The sequence below is a fragment of the Artemia sp. Qi Xiang Cuo genome, chromosome 7 (assembly GCF_049724085.1).
Source record: "Artemia sp. Qi Xiang Cuo chromosome 7, ASM4972408v1, whole genome shotgun sequence".
In the NCBI taxonomy this organism is placed as follows: domain Eukaryota; kingdom Metazoa; phylum Arthropoda; class Branchiopoda; order Anostraca; family Artemiidae; genus Artemia; species Artemia sp. Qi Xiang Cuo.
This window is the reverse complement of record NC_142800.1, coordinates 38985153-39000384: the sequence shown is the minus strand read 5'-3', so window position 1 is coordinate 39000384 and position 15232 is coordinate 38985153. Positions and strand designations below refer to the sequence as shown.

General features: G+C 35.0%; 1 protein-coding gene across 5 annotated transcripts in view; it reads right to left on the bottom strand.

Moving 5' to 3' along the window:
* Positions 1-15232, bottom strand: part of Snap25 (Synaptosomal-associated protein 25kDa) — a 145318-nt gene that overhangs the window by 69354 nt on the left and 60732 nt on the right. The window contains exon 1 of one of the 5 annotated variants that reach the window (XM_089092263.1): positions 2869-3080. The exons of 2 other annotated variants lie outside the window; for them this stretch is intronic. In XM_089092263.1, the coding sequence (XP_088948389.1) occupies positions 2869-2994 (126 nt within the window). In that variant the 5' untranslated portion in view covers positions 2995-3080. Of the gene's footprint in view, positions 1-2868; positions 3081-15232 lie in introns of those variants that run through there. 2 more of the 5 variants (XM_089092262.1, XM_089092261.1) reach the window with 2 other exon arrangements.

Genomic DNA, 15232 nt, shown 5'->3' with positions numbered 1-15232 from the left:
TGGAAGGTGAAACTTTAAAGGAACGTTTAGGGGGGTGTGGAACTAAATCACAACACACCTTGTGCATGGAGGTTGTCATAACGGCATATGAACAATATCCCTGGAATGATCTAGGGCAGTGGTTCTCAAACTGTGGTACGCGTACCCCTTGGGGGTAAGCAACAATTTTTAGTGGGTACGCGGCCGGCCAAGAAAAAAATAAAGAGCACCTTAACTCTAGGACTGGCAATTTCATTTATATTTTAGCTATAGTTTACTTAGTACCGGTAACAGAGAAGGGGTACCTAAAATGTTTTGTGGGTAAGAAAGGGTACAGTGTCTAAATAAGTTTGAGAACCACTGATCGAGGGCATGATGTTGAAACTTTCAGCGCATGTTAAAGGGGGGGGGGGGGTTTAATTAATCAAAAGGCACTATATGCATACAACTGCTACAACTCCTGCGACCACTACTACTAGTACCACTGAATCTAGGTGTATTATAGCGAAAATCTCAGTGGATGTTCTTGAGGATGTTGAAGTAAATTGAAACACGCTAAGTGGATGCAGATGATTAAAAGGGTGTAACAGCTATATCCCAGGTACAGTTTGGAGTAATAAGTGGGATATATACTGTTACTACTACTACTTCTACTGCTACTACTAATACTACTACTAAGGCTGAGGGTATCAAGGGGACATTTTCAGCAAATTTTGAGGCATATATTGAATTGAATTGAAACACGCTATATGTAGGCAGGCTGTCAATAGGCCATATCAGCAGAATCTCAGGAACGGCTCAGAGCATTAGTTCAGAACTTTTAGGGTATGTTGAGAGGTTTGCTGAACTAATAAAATTACACTGTGCATACTACTACTAGTAGTGTTCGTAGGACTACTGCTGTTAGGACTGCTATAATTAAAGCTAATGATATTAATGAGGGACTTTCAGAGACTGTTGGGCTAAATCAAAACACATTGCGCGCATGCAGGTTATCAAAAGGACGTATCAGCAATACCTCAGAAACAGCTTAAAGTACTAAACTGAAACTATCAGGGCATGAGGAGATGTTGAACTAGACCAAAAAAGCACAATGTGAATACTATTACTGTTTACTACTAATAATTTTACTGCTATCAGTAATACTACTGATAATGCTCCTACTATTGCTACTGTTACTATGACTACTACTATTGGCAACGCTAAGGGTATACGTTAGACTTTAAGGGAACGGTGTTGAACTGAATTATGTACATGTAGGTTACCAAAGAGGGGTATTAGCAATATCACAGCGACAACCCAGGGTATTAAGATGACACCCTCAAAGCTACCAAAATTACTACCATTTTTGCTACTACTTCTAACACTACTACTGCTGCTACTGAACAAAACCAAAATAGCTCCAGATTAGCTTCACAGCTCCTACTGAACAAAACCAAGTGCATCTAGATTGTCACGACAGACCAGGTTGTCAAGATATCCAGGCAGGATATCTTAGGACTAGAATAGGGTAGACAGCAAAAACTAATGATGTTAATGAGGGACTTTCAGAGACTGTTGGGCTAAATCAAAACACATTGCACGCATGCAGGTTTCAAAAGGATGTATCAGTAATACCTCAGAAACAGCTTAAAGTACTAAAAGTTCACTTCTTAGAAATGAACTAAATCAAAGGGAGTAGGCTTAGTTATCAAAATAGCATAGATAAAATGTCTTAGGGACACAATAGGGTACTAAGTTTAATTTTGGGGGGAAAGTTAAGGTGTTGTAAAACTAAATCAAAATATACTTTGTGTGTCCCAATTTTGAAAAGGCCATAAATTATTGAAAATTGTTGAGAAATCTTGACCGAATCATAAATAGTGAGCCAAAATTTGGACTCTTAAAGAGAAAAAGCAATAAGATTTAAAATGATCAGATATTAATTTAAGAAAAAAACTTTCCACAAAAGAAAGTTTTCAAAGAAAAATAAAGAGTCATATTAAACCAAAGATGAGCAGAAATAAATACAAAAATTTGTCAAGCATAAAACTAACACAAATCCCCATAAAAAAAATAAATAAAGCCAAAAATGAACAGAAATTACGATAAATGACCGAGCTAAATTCAAAGCAACAAGGAACTAAGAGAGTAGGGCTGAAGCCCCCCCCCCCCATACCTTCTAAAGACCAGAACATAGTTTCCACTTCACTGAAAACAAAGTACATTTTAAACATTTCCCTTTTTTAACTTTAATAAATCCAATGTTATTGAGACTTTCAGGAATGAACATCAGTATACCTATATATTAAATGTCAATCCACATACATTTGTTGTTTTTTGTTTGTTATTTATTTTAGTTATGACGGAGATTCTTGTTTTTCAATAATATAGAGATAGAAACATTCAATTCTAAATAAGGATTGTTTTCAGTAAACTGCAAGTTATGCGTCTGCCCTACTCTTAGTTTCTGCTCGTTTTGGGATTGACTCCGTTATAATTGTAATTTCTTGGTTGTTTCTCGTAATTTTACGCTTGGAAAATAATTTGACTTTATTTCAGTTCATCTTTGGTTTAATGAAGGTCTTTACTTTTCTTTGAAAAACTTCTTTTGTGTAAAAGTTCCTTAAAATTAACTAATATAAGAACTAAAGGACATGATTTGAAAAAAAGGGGAATCTGAAAAAAAAAATACATAAAAGTATCGGAGAGGAAGGCAATTCAACCCCCAAGCCCTCTCTACGTCCACGTATATTTTATTTATTGCCGTGGTAGAAACTGTTACAATACTCAGTCTAACTAGTAGTTCTTTTTTTGAAAATCATAAATTTGCCACCCTTTTCATGAATGTTTTTTTAAGCCTTTAAAGAGGGATCTGATGTATTAGAAAATCCAGATTAAACGTTATACCTCGACAGATTTTTCTTCGATTTTTTGCTCCCATACTAGTAAATGTGGCTTTATTTTCTTCACTTCTCCACCACTTAACTTCACACCATCTGACTTGGGGATACCCCCGTTTGGGACCGAGGCCATTTTCACATTGACACATTAACTATTCCTGATCTCATAAACTTTAGTTCTAATTAGAAACAACACAATAAAGCAGCATAAACATCTGAGGGAAGGTTAACAAGTCCTTGATCAAAACAGCTTTGAATGACTAGGGAAACTTTCTCAAAATGTTCGGTACTTGCGCCATAAAGGAAGAGATCAAAGTTCAGGATACAAATTCTACCTGAACCTTTAGGACTCGTGCACGAGTATACACAGACGTGCAAAATAAGGATTTAAACAAAAAATTAATGGAAGACTAGGAGAAAATAGCCAGCTCATTAGTGTATTTGTCCGTCGTTAAATTTTGTTGCATCTATATGCAAAAGAAGGGGGAGGGCATCCCAACTGACCCAGAGGACTAGCCCGAAGGAAATACTGGGAGGACTTAAACTTACACGGCAATTTCTTATAGTTGTGACTAGTGGTCTACTGTTCAGTCGAAGACTATCAGCCTGAAACATATTCCGGTGCCCGTCGAAAGACTTCGATTACGCGCAACTATTCTTAATATACTTCATTAACAGGCCAGTTTCCAGTTACTCAATAACTTACTTCATAATAATTAAATTAAAATGGCTAAAGTGTACTTAAAGTATGTGACAACTAATCCGGTACAATCCTTTCACTTTTATAATCCTTCAAAATCCCCTTAAAATAGTAGTATTAAAAATCAAACCCAAGCTTCATAAACTAACGAACAGGTAGCCCAGTCGCTATTCTTATTTCCTTTAGACATTCAATAGACAAACTACAAAAAAAAACTATTTTTCTTTATTTAGTTTTTTTTACATAAAAAACAGAAACAACCATCATGGAACCCATAAGGAACAAGCCCAAAGTTACATTTAAGACAAAACTACGGATATTTGATGCAATAGTGGCGTCGGTACTGCGGTACGGCTGAAAAACCAGGTCCATAAAAACGTCAGAAGCCTGGGATCTGGATACGCATTCCATCGGAATATCCTGCAGGTCAGGTGTTCTGCGAGAGTCAGCAACGATAACAGCCGCAGCAAAGCTGAAAACCGACCTCCCGAATCAAATGTAATAAAATACGAACACCTCGTCTGGTTTAGCTACGTAATACAACACCCTGACGACGCAATATTGCAGCAATTCCTAAAATGTCTCCTGTTACCGTTGTGGAGGAAACGAGTCAATCGTCAAAAGGAAACAAAGCTATCCACCTGACCACCATCAAGCCCATCCTGGCGTCGCTTGGTGGGTTCAGGAAATAAGGCAGATACTGGAGCCAGAAACAGTTCTCTACCGTCGAGTCATCAGTTGCAGACACACCTTCTTGGGGCCAAAGATGTCACCAAATCTCGAATGTCACGATGTACCAAGGGTTTGCAACGTGAAACAAGTCAATTCTATCATCATGGTTGCGGCGACAGTTGCAACCTAGATAAGAGCGAATGACGGCCCATAGTAAATAGAAATTTAAGAATTAGTTTTTTTTTTATGGTCTAATGAGAAATAGCCATTTTTGGCTGATTCAGGAATGGAAACCGTAATTCTCGATTTATAAAAAGGCATTTTAAAAACGAATTTTCACAGATTTTCAAAAAGAGACTGAAACTACAAGAAAGTGGCGTTTGATCGACATAAAAAAGTACGCCATTGGAATTGCCATTGTCAAAAACCATATACAGTAAAAATTACATATTCTCACCTTGAAGAACAGGGAAAATCACGTTTATGTATGGTTAGCACTGATGTGTACAACATGGGTAGCACCAAGTTCCAACTTAGTAGCAGTAGAAGTATTGGTAGACCTAGTATGCATATAGTATCTTTTAATTTATTCAATATCCCCCTCAACATGCACTGAAAAATTCAACTTATCTATGCTGTACTGGGTTATAGCTGTTAGTAGTTGTAGTAGTTGTCGTAGTAGTAGTAGTTACATAGTAATTGAAATAGCAGTAGTAGCATTAATATTAGTTAAAGTAGTAGTAGCAGTAGTATGCACGTTATTCCTTTTTTTCTTCTTTTATTTTTCTTCGCTTCTAATGGGGTGCCGGAACATCATAGAGAGCTGTTTGAGGGTTCATTTGAAAGCTAACTTTTACATCTAATCACTTTTTATAAATTTGACTTGATAAGGCCATCTCAATGTGCTGTATGGCACCCAAAAATTGCAATTTGTGTACGGTTTCTGAAGTAGAAAAGCAGGGAATAATAAAAACCCTACCATCATAATCTCCATGGATGAACACCTTAAGTCTGGGGTTGACATTCCCCCTCTTGTATATTCCCTCTCCCGCCCCTTTAATATTTTTCATAAGTCGCATACTAACTAAAAGGACAAGCAGGTTACTGCAACATCATAGACCTGTTTAAGGGTCTTATTTAGAAATAGATCTTCGTATCTACGTTCATTTTACAAATTCGTCTTGAAAACGCCGTCATAAGTGCTATATGGCACCAAAAATAGCCCTTTATGGGACAGTATCTGGAGGCTACGAAGCATAAAAAGGGTACATTCATAATTTCTATGGTCGAAAACCTTCCACTGGAGTTTTATGATCCTCCCTCTTGTACAAAAAACAACAAAAAGAGGCAAAACTCAATGAAAAACAGCAAACGAGACTGCGGCCAGTAGAGAGAAAAGATGAAATACTAAAACAACGCGGATATTTCGCCTGTACGCAAACTAGGCGTCCTCAGCACAAGAGAAACAAAGATTAAAAAAATTGAACTAAACTAAAAACAAATAAACCACCACCAATATTAATAAATACAATTGTCACAACTTATCCACGGAGAGAAAAGAAGCTATTAGAGTTACTTCGATGAGAACACCAAAGCACCTGAGGAAAAGTATAAAAATTGAAATTTAAGTTAATTATTCTGTTGCGAAATAATCCTCTTGTTAGCTATTATTAAAGCAATAATATCTCTCTTGTACTCTCCCCTCCCCTAGTAAATTTCATAAATTATGAGTTGACTAGCATAAGCATCGGTCGCATCATCGTAGAGACGTTAAATGACTCATTTTAAAGCAACTGAATTACGTGCTCTTTGAAACTTCGTCTCGGCAACTCAATCATAAAGTACCATATGGCCCAAAACATGGCATTTTCACTGCCATTTCTTGATTCGAAATGCTGCGAAGCACAAAAATCGTACTATACAAATCTATATGGTCAACAACCAATAACCAGAGGTTTATAATTCCTCCTTTTAATATACACCTTGGTCTCTTTGTTCGTCGGTTTTGTGTTTTTAGTAAAACGCTGGTGTTTTAACCTCTTTAGCCTATATTTAACCCTATTTGCCTCATTTTTTTTTTTTTATTCCATGCGAGAAGGGATTACGCTCGTGTTAAAACGTTAATAGAACACCATGTACGACGCAGTAATTGCAAAGTATTTCTTAAAGATTTGTGACAAAAAATAAGATCTCCTCAAACTCAAGGGTCGTTGAATTTGAATGAGAAGTATTTTTAAAGAAAATTAAGACTTTAGCGTAAAAAGCGACTTCCCCTTCCTCAATACTCTCCCGTCGCTAAAGTTTTTTCGTGCTTTAAAAAACCTTCTTATTCCAATTAAATGCCCCTTGTGTTTCTGGAATCGTTATTGAAGGATTGAGCCAAAAAAGTCAAACTTATGCGTAAAGAAGAATGGCTGAAGAAGAGACAGCCCCCATCACATATGGAATAATTTCGATTTGTTTTAAGTTTTAATAAGCATTCGCAGCATTAAGTCCAAAAAGACATGATTACTGGACTTTCGTACTATGCTGAGCAAAATGGCTATCTCAAAATTTTGATTGGATATGTTTGGGGAATTGAAGGGCGTAGGAGGGGGACTGGTTGTCCTTCAATCACTTTTGACTTTTAAAGAGCGAACTAGAACTTTAAATTTTCAATTGAATTTCCTTCTTTCTAAGTTTGTACGACAACTCCTTCTATGCGAAGTGCCTTGGTAAAAAAAAAACAATAATACATTGTGCCCACTTCGCTTTTTACTTAGGCAGCACTGTACTGCGCTGCCTATGACACTCCACAAGCGAACAAGCTTTCATGTATTTAATATATTCTCTTCTCTTTTTTCGTTAAAAGTTCAAAGACACCAGACGCATCTTTTTATCTGGGACACTTTTTCTGATACACTTTTCATGTTGGAGCTGTATAAATCAACCACAGGGAACGCAATTGTCTTGAGCTGCCCTCTGCAATGTTGACAACTTGGAGAAAAAAAAAGAGTTGTGGGCTAATATAAGAATTGTGTGTGGTTTCAAAACGGGTTAATACACATCTACGTTTTCTTTCTTAATTTGCTCCGTTGTCATTTGGGGAGGGGGAGGGTTAAAGCTTTTTTTTTTATCCGAAGTTTTTAGGTAATTTGTTTTAGCAATACAATTTTACTATTAAGATAAACCCAAAAAATACCTATTATTCCTGAATGAGCTGAATGTCGCTCTGGACATTTCATCACAAAAAAGAAAAAAAAAAAAAAAATCTGGACCACTATCGGCCACGGTTTTCTCTTTCCTTGGAACACTTGAACCATTCAGAGAATGAGAATATATGGTTTCCTAGCAGCATGCTTTTACAGTCTGTATTTATGCATGCTGAAGTAATAGTGGGTTTCGAAGCACGCATGCACTAGCAACGAGAAGGATTGTGATGTCATTAGAAACAAAACCAGTAATTAATCCCTTTGTCATAAATCAAGGTTCTTCAGGGAGACGTCTTCGTCTTCTACTCCGCCACCACATGGCAAAGAACTGATAAAGAAGTTTAAAGAATACCACGAATACCACACACCATAAAACGAATACCACGTATTTGAATTCATTTGACATTGGTTTTTCCTCTTTTACTGGCTCTTCTACTACTATTATCTTTAACCTGTCTTTTGAAGTAATATCTGGAAAATATTCTTTGCCATAGACATCACAGGATTGTATGTATGATTCTCTTCCACGCTGTTCCTCAACTAGGATTCCACGTGAATGCAGGGATTCCTTTGGTATAGCAAACACAATTGACCCGTCTTCTGGTGCATTTTCTTTTGGCAATAATTCACTCAAAGCGTCCAAATAAATGTATTCAGCACTCACATTCCTCATAATCTTTGTCACATTGCTTGGCCAGATGAATTCTCCTATTTTGATTGGCTGACTCATGTTGTTTTGCTGGTCATCCTGTATATAAACTCCAAGCTTATCGTTCGTGAATAGCTTAATTCTTATGGTTACGAAAGGTTGATAATTCGCTCCGAAATTCATCTTGATATTTTGCAAAGTATCGACAACCAATATCTATTCTATTCGTAATAGCCATTGTATCATTCCAAATAAGCTTGGACCTATCGTATAATATCCTAGATTTTATGCTCTTCTCAAAGAAAGCTACTTCTACCTCCGTTTTATTGTCGTTCATCATAAATATTATACTGTATCCTTCGTAAAGAGATTGTACAGAAATGTCAAATTGTAAATCTTTCATTGGTTTCAAATATCGATGTATTTGTCGTCTGTACCCTTTGATTTTTATTGAAGTATAGTCGCAATAAAACGGACAGTTGACTAAAACATTGTTGAAAGCTTGTTTTTTAATAAGAACTTCCTGGGAATCATTATTAGGATTGCCTTCCCAGTCTACAAGTGAGGGGCTACCGAAAGTTGTTGTATTTCCCTTCCTTTCAAATTTTAATGGTTCAAGTCTAGCCTTGTTAAAACTTCTTCCATTTTTATCGTTTTTTATGTTTAATGAATCTACATTATGTCTATTTTGGAAGCTTAGTTGAATATCTGGAATCGGATCGTCCAGCTGATCTTTGAGCTCAACCCAAAGTGCCCGATGATAAAGTCTCCTTTGTTCCTGCTTTTTCTGCTCTTCTTTTATCACCAATTTTCTATACTCGTCTACCGACTGTTTAAAATTATCTTTATACAATTCATTTGTATTTTCTAGAAACCCTTTTCGTATCTTGTCCTCTGTATCTTTGTTTTCTAAGTAAAGTGGTTCTTTCTCTTTTTCTAGAAAAGACTTGCGGAACGTCATATTAAAATTTACGTTGCTGTGTCCGTTCACATGAAACGTGTAGTTTAAACACGACCAATTGGCCCTTAGCAATATCTCTTTGCTTCCATCGATAACCCGAAAACAAGTGTCATTAAGCAATGATTCGTGATGTCTCCAGCATAGACTACTCCTAGGACTTGGCTTAAACTCTAAGGTTTGCACCTTCATATATGTTAACAAATAAAAATAATATAAAACCGTTATTCTGAAAATTGTCCATCATGTACTAAGTGCCTTAATAACATTGGTAGCTACAGCTGCAACCCGGATCACTTGTCGAGTAGTTAGAACCTAGCAAAAAACCAAATTATTTTTAAAATTTTCAGGTATTTTTCTAGTTTTAATTAAAAATTAAAATTGTTGCTCAGACAACGTAAATTTTTTTGCAGTTTACATAATAACTTGAGCGATCCTAAACTGAAAATTAAAATAAAAAATCGAATTTTATCACATTAAATCACGCGTCGGGTAGTTAGAACCTAAAAAAAAACTTATTTAAAATTTTCAGGTATTTTTCTTGTTTTAATTAAAAAATTAAAATTATTCGTCAGACACAATAAATGTTTTTGCAGTTTACAGAATAACTTTAACGATCCTGAACTGAGAACAAAAATCAAATAAAATTATCATGTCGAAAGATAAACGTATATAAATACTGCATTCACTTATTACGTCATATATGGTTAAAACCAACTATTATGACGTCATAATTTTTTTATATACATTTATTAAAAAAAGAAAACAAATACTATTCGCCTTTCGCCAGCCAAGAAAGGCAATTCGTCAAGCTTGTACATGAAAATGCACTTTTTTTGCAAAAAGTGTTTATATTTTTAAAATTTTTGTTTTTAATCCAAAATGACACTACATGTAGCAATTTATTTTAAGATGAGCCAATAAACAGCTCTCTTTGATTTTCTAGTACCCAGCTATCTGACTGGGAAGAAAAACAAAAAAAAAGATGCCCATGAAGCAGAATATCGTAGCTCAAGCAACTTTTCTTGTTTTTCAAGCCAATGTATTTTGTTCATTATTCAAGCAAAGGAGCTGTAAGTTTCCTGCATAAGGGTTTCGGACAAGGTGATTCTAATAGTATACTTTGTATTTCGATCAAAAACTCTATTTTTATGAGTTATGGGTTACTGTATTTCTTAGTACTGGACGTGACCATCTCTTACTACGTTGTAAGCTACCGCTGCAACCTTTTTTTCATTCTTAAATAATTTAGGAGAAGTCAATATTTTTGAACCTTGGCTTTATGTATGAAAGCAAAAATGTCTGAAATATTTTTGGTATTTTGGAATAGTTGATTTAGAGAGTTAAAATACAACTAGATAAAAAAAAAATTAGTCCTTATAAGTAGAAAGGGGGTTCTACTCCCACGAGAACCACGTGGTTTATGGTTTTTCTCACTGAGAATGAAAAAACAGGAATTTTCTCACTTGAAAAACCATGAATTTTCTCACTTTTATGTCTGTTTTCATGGATGGTTATGTGTGTTGGTCAATTTATTTGATGCTTTTCATGGATGTCAACAGCAATTCATGTCTGTTTTATGGTTTTTGTCAGTGAGAATGAAAAAACAGAAACTTTCTCACATTTATGGATGTTAACAGCAATTTATGTTTGTTTTATGGTTTTTGTCAGTGAGAATTAAAAAAACATGAATTTTCTCACACTTATGGATGTCGACAGCAATTTATATTACTGTTAAATGGTTTTAGGCGAACATAACATGAAAAATTTATTTATATAATCGGCGGGGAAATTATTGATTCACGAAGAGGGATTAAGAAACGAACATGGCTTCTTTGATCTTTAGGCTAACTTAACATAAGAATTTGATTTACATAATCGCTAAGGGAATATATTGATTCACAAAGGGGGAATTAAGGAACATTATGGCTTTCTTTAATCTTAGGTCTGAGGGATAAACGTTCTTTAGGTCAGAGAGAAAAATTAATATTCTATTTTTAAATATGACTTCATTGATCTTTACTGTCAGGAGTTAGAAATGACATCACTTGTTATCTTGGAATTATACGGGAGGCTAAAGAGATAGAAATTCTTATTTTTAAATACGGCTTCACTGAGCTTTAAGTCGGAGAGATAAATTAATATTCTAACGAAACCTTAATAGTGTAGCTAGGAAAATTTATGAGATGAAGAGATTAACTTAGGAAAGGGTTTCCTAGAAATTTGAAATGTGAATGCACAGAGATGCCAAAAACAAAAGGAACACGCTGAGATTACTTTTATGGGATTATTTGGGTGAAACGGTTTTAGACATTTTAGGGAATTTTTTCGGCGAAACAGTTAGAGACATTTTAAAAGATGATTTTAGAAAGGGTTTTAGAAGAGGTTTTGAGTGTGGTCGTTATAGTAAACAAGTTCTATTTGAACAGTGTCGTGAGGTCCTCTACCCCAACCCCAAAGGGCCCCGATCGCCCTACCCCGATCCAAAGGCTTCCAATCCCCATAACCCAATCCAGAAGGAACCCCACCGGTCCCCAAAGGTTCCCCGGGCTCCCCCCCCGCCCCCCACAACCCCAAAGGCCCACCCCGGGCCCCCGCTTTGGGTGGTGTATGTTGTGTGAACCTATGATTTTGGGGGTATGGGTTGCTATTTTTGACTTTTCTGAGTTGGATTTCTTAGTCTTTCATAGGTATGTGTAGTCTGAAACCTATGATTTGGGATGGGTGGTTTGTTATTTTGAATTTTCTGAGCGGGATTTCATAGCCTTTCATAGGTGTGTGTTGTCAGAAAATTATGATTTGGAATGTGTAGTTTGCTATTCTGACTTTTCGGAGCTAGGATTCTTAGTCTCTCATAGGTGTTTGTTATCTGAAACTTCTAGTTTGGGAATGAGTAGTTTGCTATTTCAGACTTTTATGAGCTAGGCTTTCCTAGTATGTCGTAGGTGAATGTTGTCAGAAAATTATGATTTGGGATATGTAAATTACTATTTCGGTCTTTTCTGAGCCAGTTTTCTTAGTCCCTCATAGGTGTTTGTTGTCTGAAACTTCTAGTTTGGGATGAGTAGTTTTCTATTTAAAACTTTTATGAGCTAGGCTTTCCTAGTATATCGTAGGTGAATGTTGTCAGAAAATTATGATTTGGGATATGTAAAGTACTATTTCGGGCTTTTCTGAGCTAGATTTCTTAGTCCCTAATAGGTTTTTGTTGTCTGAAAACTATAGTTTGGAATGAGTAGTGCGCTATTTTGGACTTTTCTTAGCTTGGTTTTTGGGCATTATATAGGTGTGTGTTTTCATAAAATTATAATTTGGGATGCATAAATTAATATTTTTGTCTTTTCTGAGCTAGATTTATTAGACTTTCATAGGTGTTATTTGTCTGAAACATATATGTTGGGATGAGTAGTTTTATTTTTGAATATTCAGAGATGGATATATTAAAATTTCGTGGGTGTGTGTTGACTTAAACTTGTGATTTGTGATATGTAAATTACTATTTCGGGCTTTTCTAAGCTAGATTTCTTAGTCTTTCGTTGGTGTGTGTTGTCTGAAACCTATGATTTGGGATTTGTAGTTTTGCTTTTTGGACTTTTCAGAGCTAGGATTCTTAGTCCCTCATAGGTGTTTCTTGTCTGAAACCTATAGTTTGGGGTGAGTAGTTTGCTATTTCAGGCTTTTCTGAGCTAAGGTTTCTTAGTATTTCATAGGTGTGTGTTGTCTGAAACTTATGACTTGAGGTGTCTAATTTGCTATTTTAGGCATTTCTGAGCTAAGGTTTCATAGTATTTCGTAGGTGAATGTTTTCTGAAACTTATGATTTGGGATATGTAAATTACTATTTCGGGCTTTTCTAAGTTAGATTTCTTAGTCTTTTGTTGGTGTGTGTTGACTGAAACCTATGATTTGAGATATAAGGTTCTTAGTCTTTCGTTGGTGTGTGTTGTCTGAAACCTATGATTTGGGATTTGTAGTTTGCTTTTTGGACTTTTCAGAGCTAGAATTCATAGTCCCTCATAGGTGTTTGTTGTCTGAACTCTATAGTTTGGGATGAGTAGTTTGCTATTTCAGGCTTTTCTGAGCTAAGGTTTCTTAGTATTTCATAGGTGTGTGTTGTCCGAAACTTATGATTTGAGGTGTGTAATTTGCTATTTCAGGCTTTTCTGAGCTAAGGTTTCATAGTATTTCGTAGGTGAATGTTGTCTGAAACTTATGATTTGGGATATGTAAATTACTATTTCGGGTATTTCTAAGCTAGATTTCTTAGTCTTTTGTTGATGTGTGTTGTCTGAAACTAATGATTTGGGATGGGTGGGTTGCTATTTTTGACCTTTCTGAGCTGGATTTCTTAGCATTTCATAGGTATGTGTTGTCTGAAACCTATGATTTGGGATGGTTAATTTGCTATTTTTGACTTTTCTGAGCTAGGTTTCTTAGCCTTTCATAGGTGTGAGCTGTCAGAAAATTATGATTTGGGATTTGTAGTTTGCTTTTTAGACTTTTCAGAGCTAGGATTCTTAGTCCCTCATAGGTGTTTGTTGTCTGAAACCTATAGTTTGGGTTGAATAGTTTGCTATTTCAAGCTTTTCTGAGCTATGGTTTCTTAGTATTTCAGAGGTGTGTGTTGGCTGAAACTTATGATTTGAGGTATGCACTTTGCTATTTCCGACTTTTCATAACCAGATTTCTTAGTCTTTCGTTGGTATGTGGTGTCTGAAACCTATGATTTGGGATGTGTGGGTTGCTATTTTTTTACCTTTCTGAGCTGGATTTCATAGCCTTTCGTAGTTGTGTGTTGACTGAAACCTATGATTTGGGAATGAGCGGTTTGCTATTTTTGACTTTTCTGAGCTAGATTTCTTAGCATTTCATAGGTGTGTGCTTTCAGAAAATTATGATTTGGGAGGTGTAGTTTGCTTTTTGGACTTTTCAGAGCTAGGATTCTTAGTCCCTCATAGGTATTTGTTGTCTGAAACTTCTAGTTTGGGATGAGTAGTTGGATATTTCATGCTTTTCTGAACTAAGGTTTCTTAGTATTTCGTATGTAAAGTTTCCACGTCAGTTTTGAGTTCACCAAGACATAAAAAATTTGAAGTTAAGTTCTAATTTTTCCACAAAAGTTAGTAAAAGTTTTACTATGATTGTGATTATTTTCTATGAAGATAGAAAGTTCCACTTTAATTCTAAATTTTCTTAAATTCAGTTCCGACTTTTCTCAAAGAGATGAAAAAATTTAAAGTTCAATTTAAAATTTTCACAAAGTAGTCAAGGAAAGTTCAAGTTTTCTTCTGAATCTTCTCAATGAAAAAGAAATTAGTCATTGATTATTTCTATTTTTCCAAATAATATAAAAATTTTCCACTTTAGTTCAGATCTGTCTAGAAGAGATGAAAAATTTAAAATACTGTTCCAAATTTTTCACAGAAGATAAAAAAGTTCAAGTTCTCTTCAGAATTTTACCAAAGAACACAATTCAATTCTAATTTATCCAGAGAAAACAAAAATCTTCCACTTCAGTTCTTTATTTCACAAAGACATAAAGAAATTTAGAGTTCAATTCTAAATTTTTCGGTGGGAGATAGAAAAAGTAATACCGTACTTGTGAATATTTTCACGGAAGATAAAAGGTTCTAGTTCAAATTTAAATTTTCTCAACGAAGTGAAGAAAAGTTCAAGTTCCCTACTGAATTTTACCAAAGAACACAATTCAATTCTAAGTTATCAAGAGAAAATAAAAATCTTCCACTTAAGTTCTTTATTTCACAAAAGACATAAAGAAATTTAAAGTTCATTTCTAAATTTTTCAGTGGAAGATAGAAAAAGTAATACCATACTTGTGAATATTTTCCCGGAAGATAAAAACTTCTAGTTCAATTTAAAATTTTCTCAACGAAGTGAAGAAGAATTCAAGTTCTCTTCTGAAATCTACCAAAGAACACAATTCAATTCTAATTTCACCAGAGAAAATAAAAATCTTGTTATTTCACAAAGACATAAAGAAATTTAAAGTTCAATTCTAAATTTTTCGGTGGAAGATAGAAAAAGTAATACCATACTTGTGAATATTTTCACGGAAGATAAAAAGTTCTAGTTCAATTTAAAATTTTCTCAACGAAGTGAAGAAAAGTTCAAGTTCTCTAATGAATTTTACCAAAGAACACAATTCAATTCTAATTTCTCCAGAGAAAACAAAAATCTTCC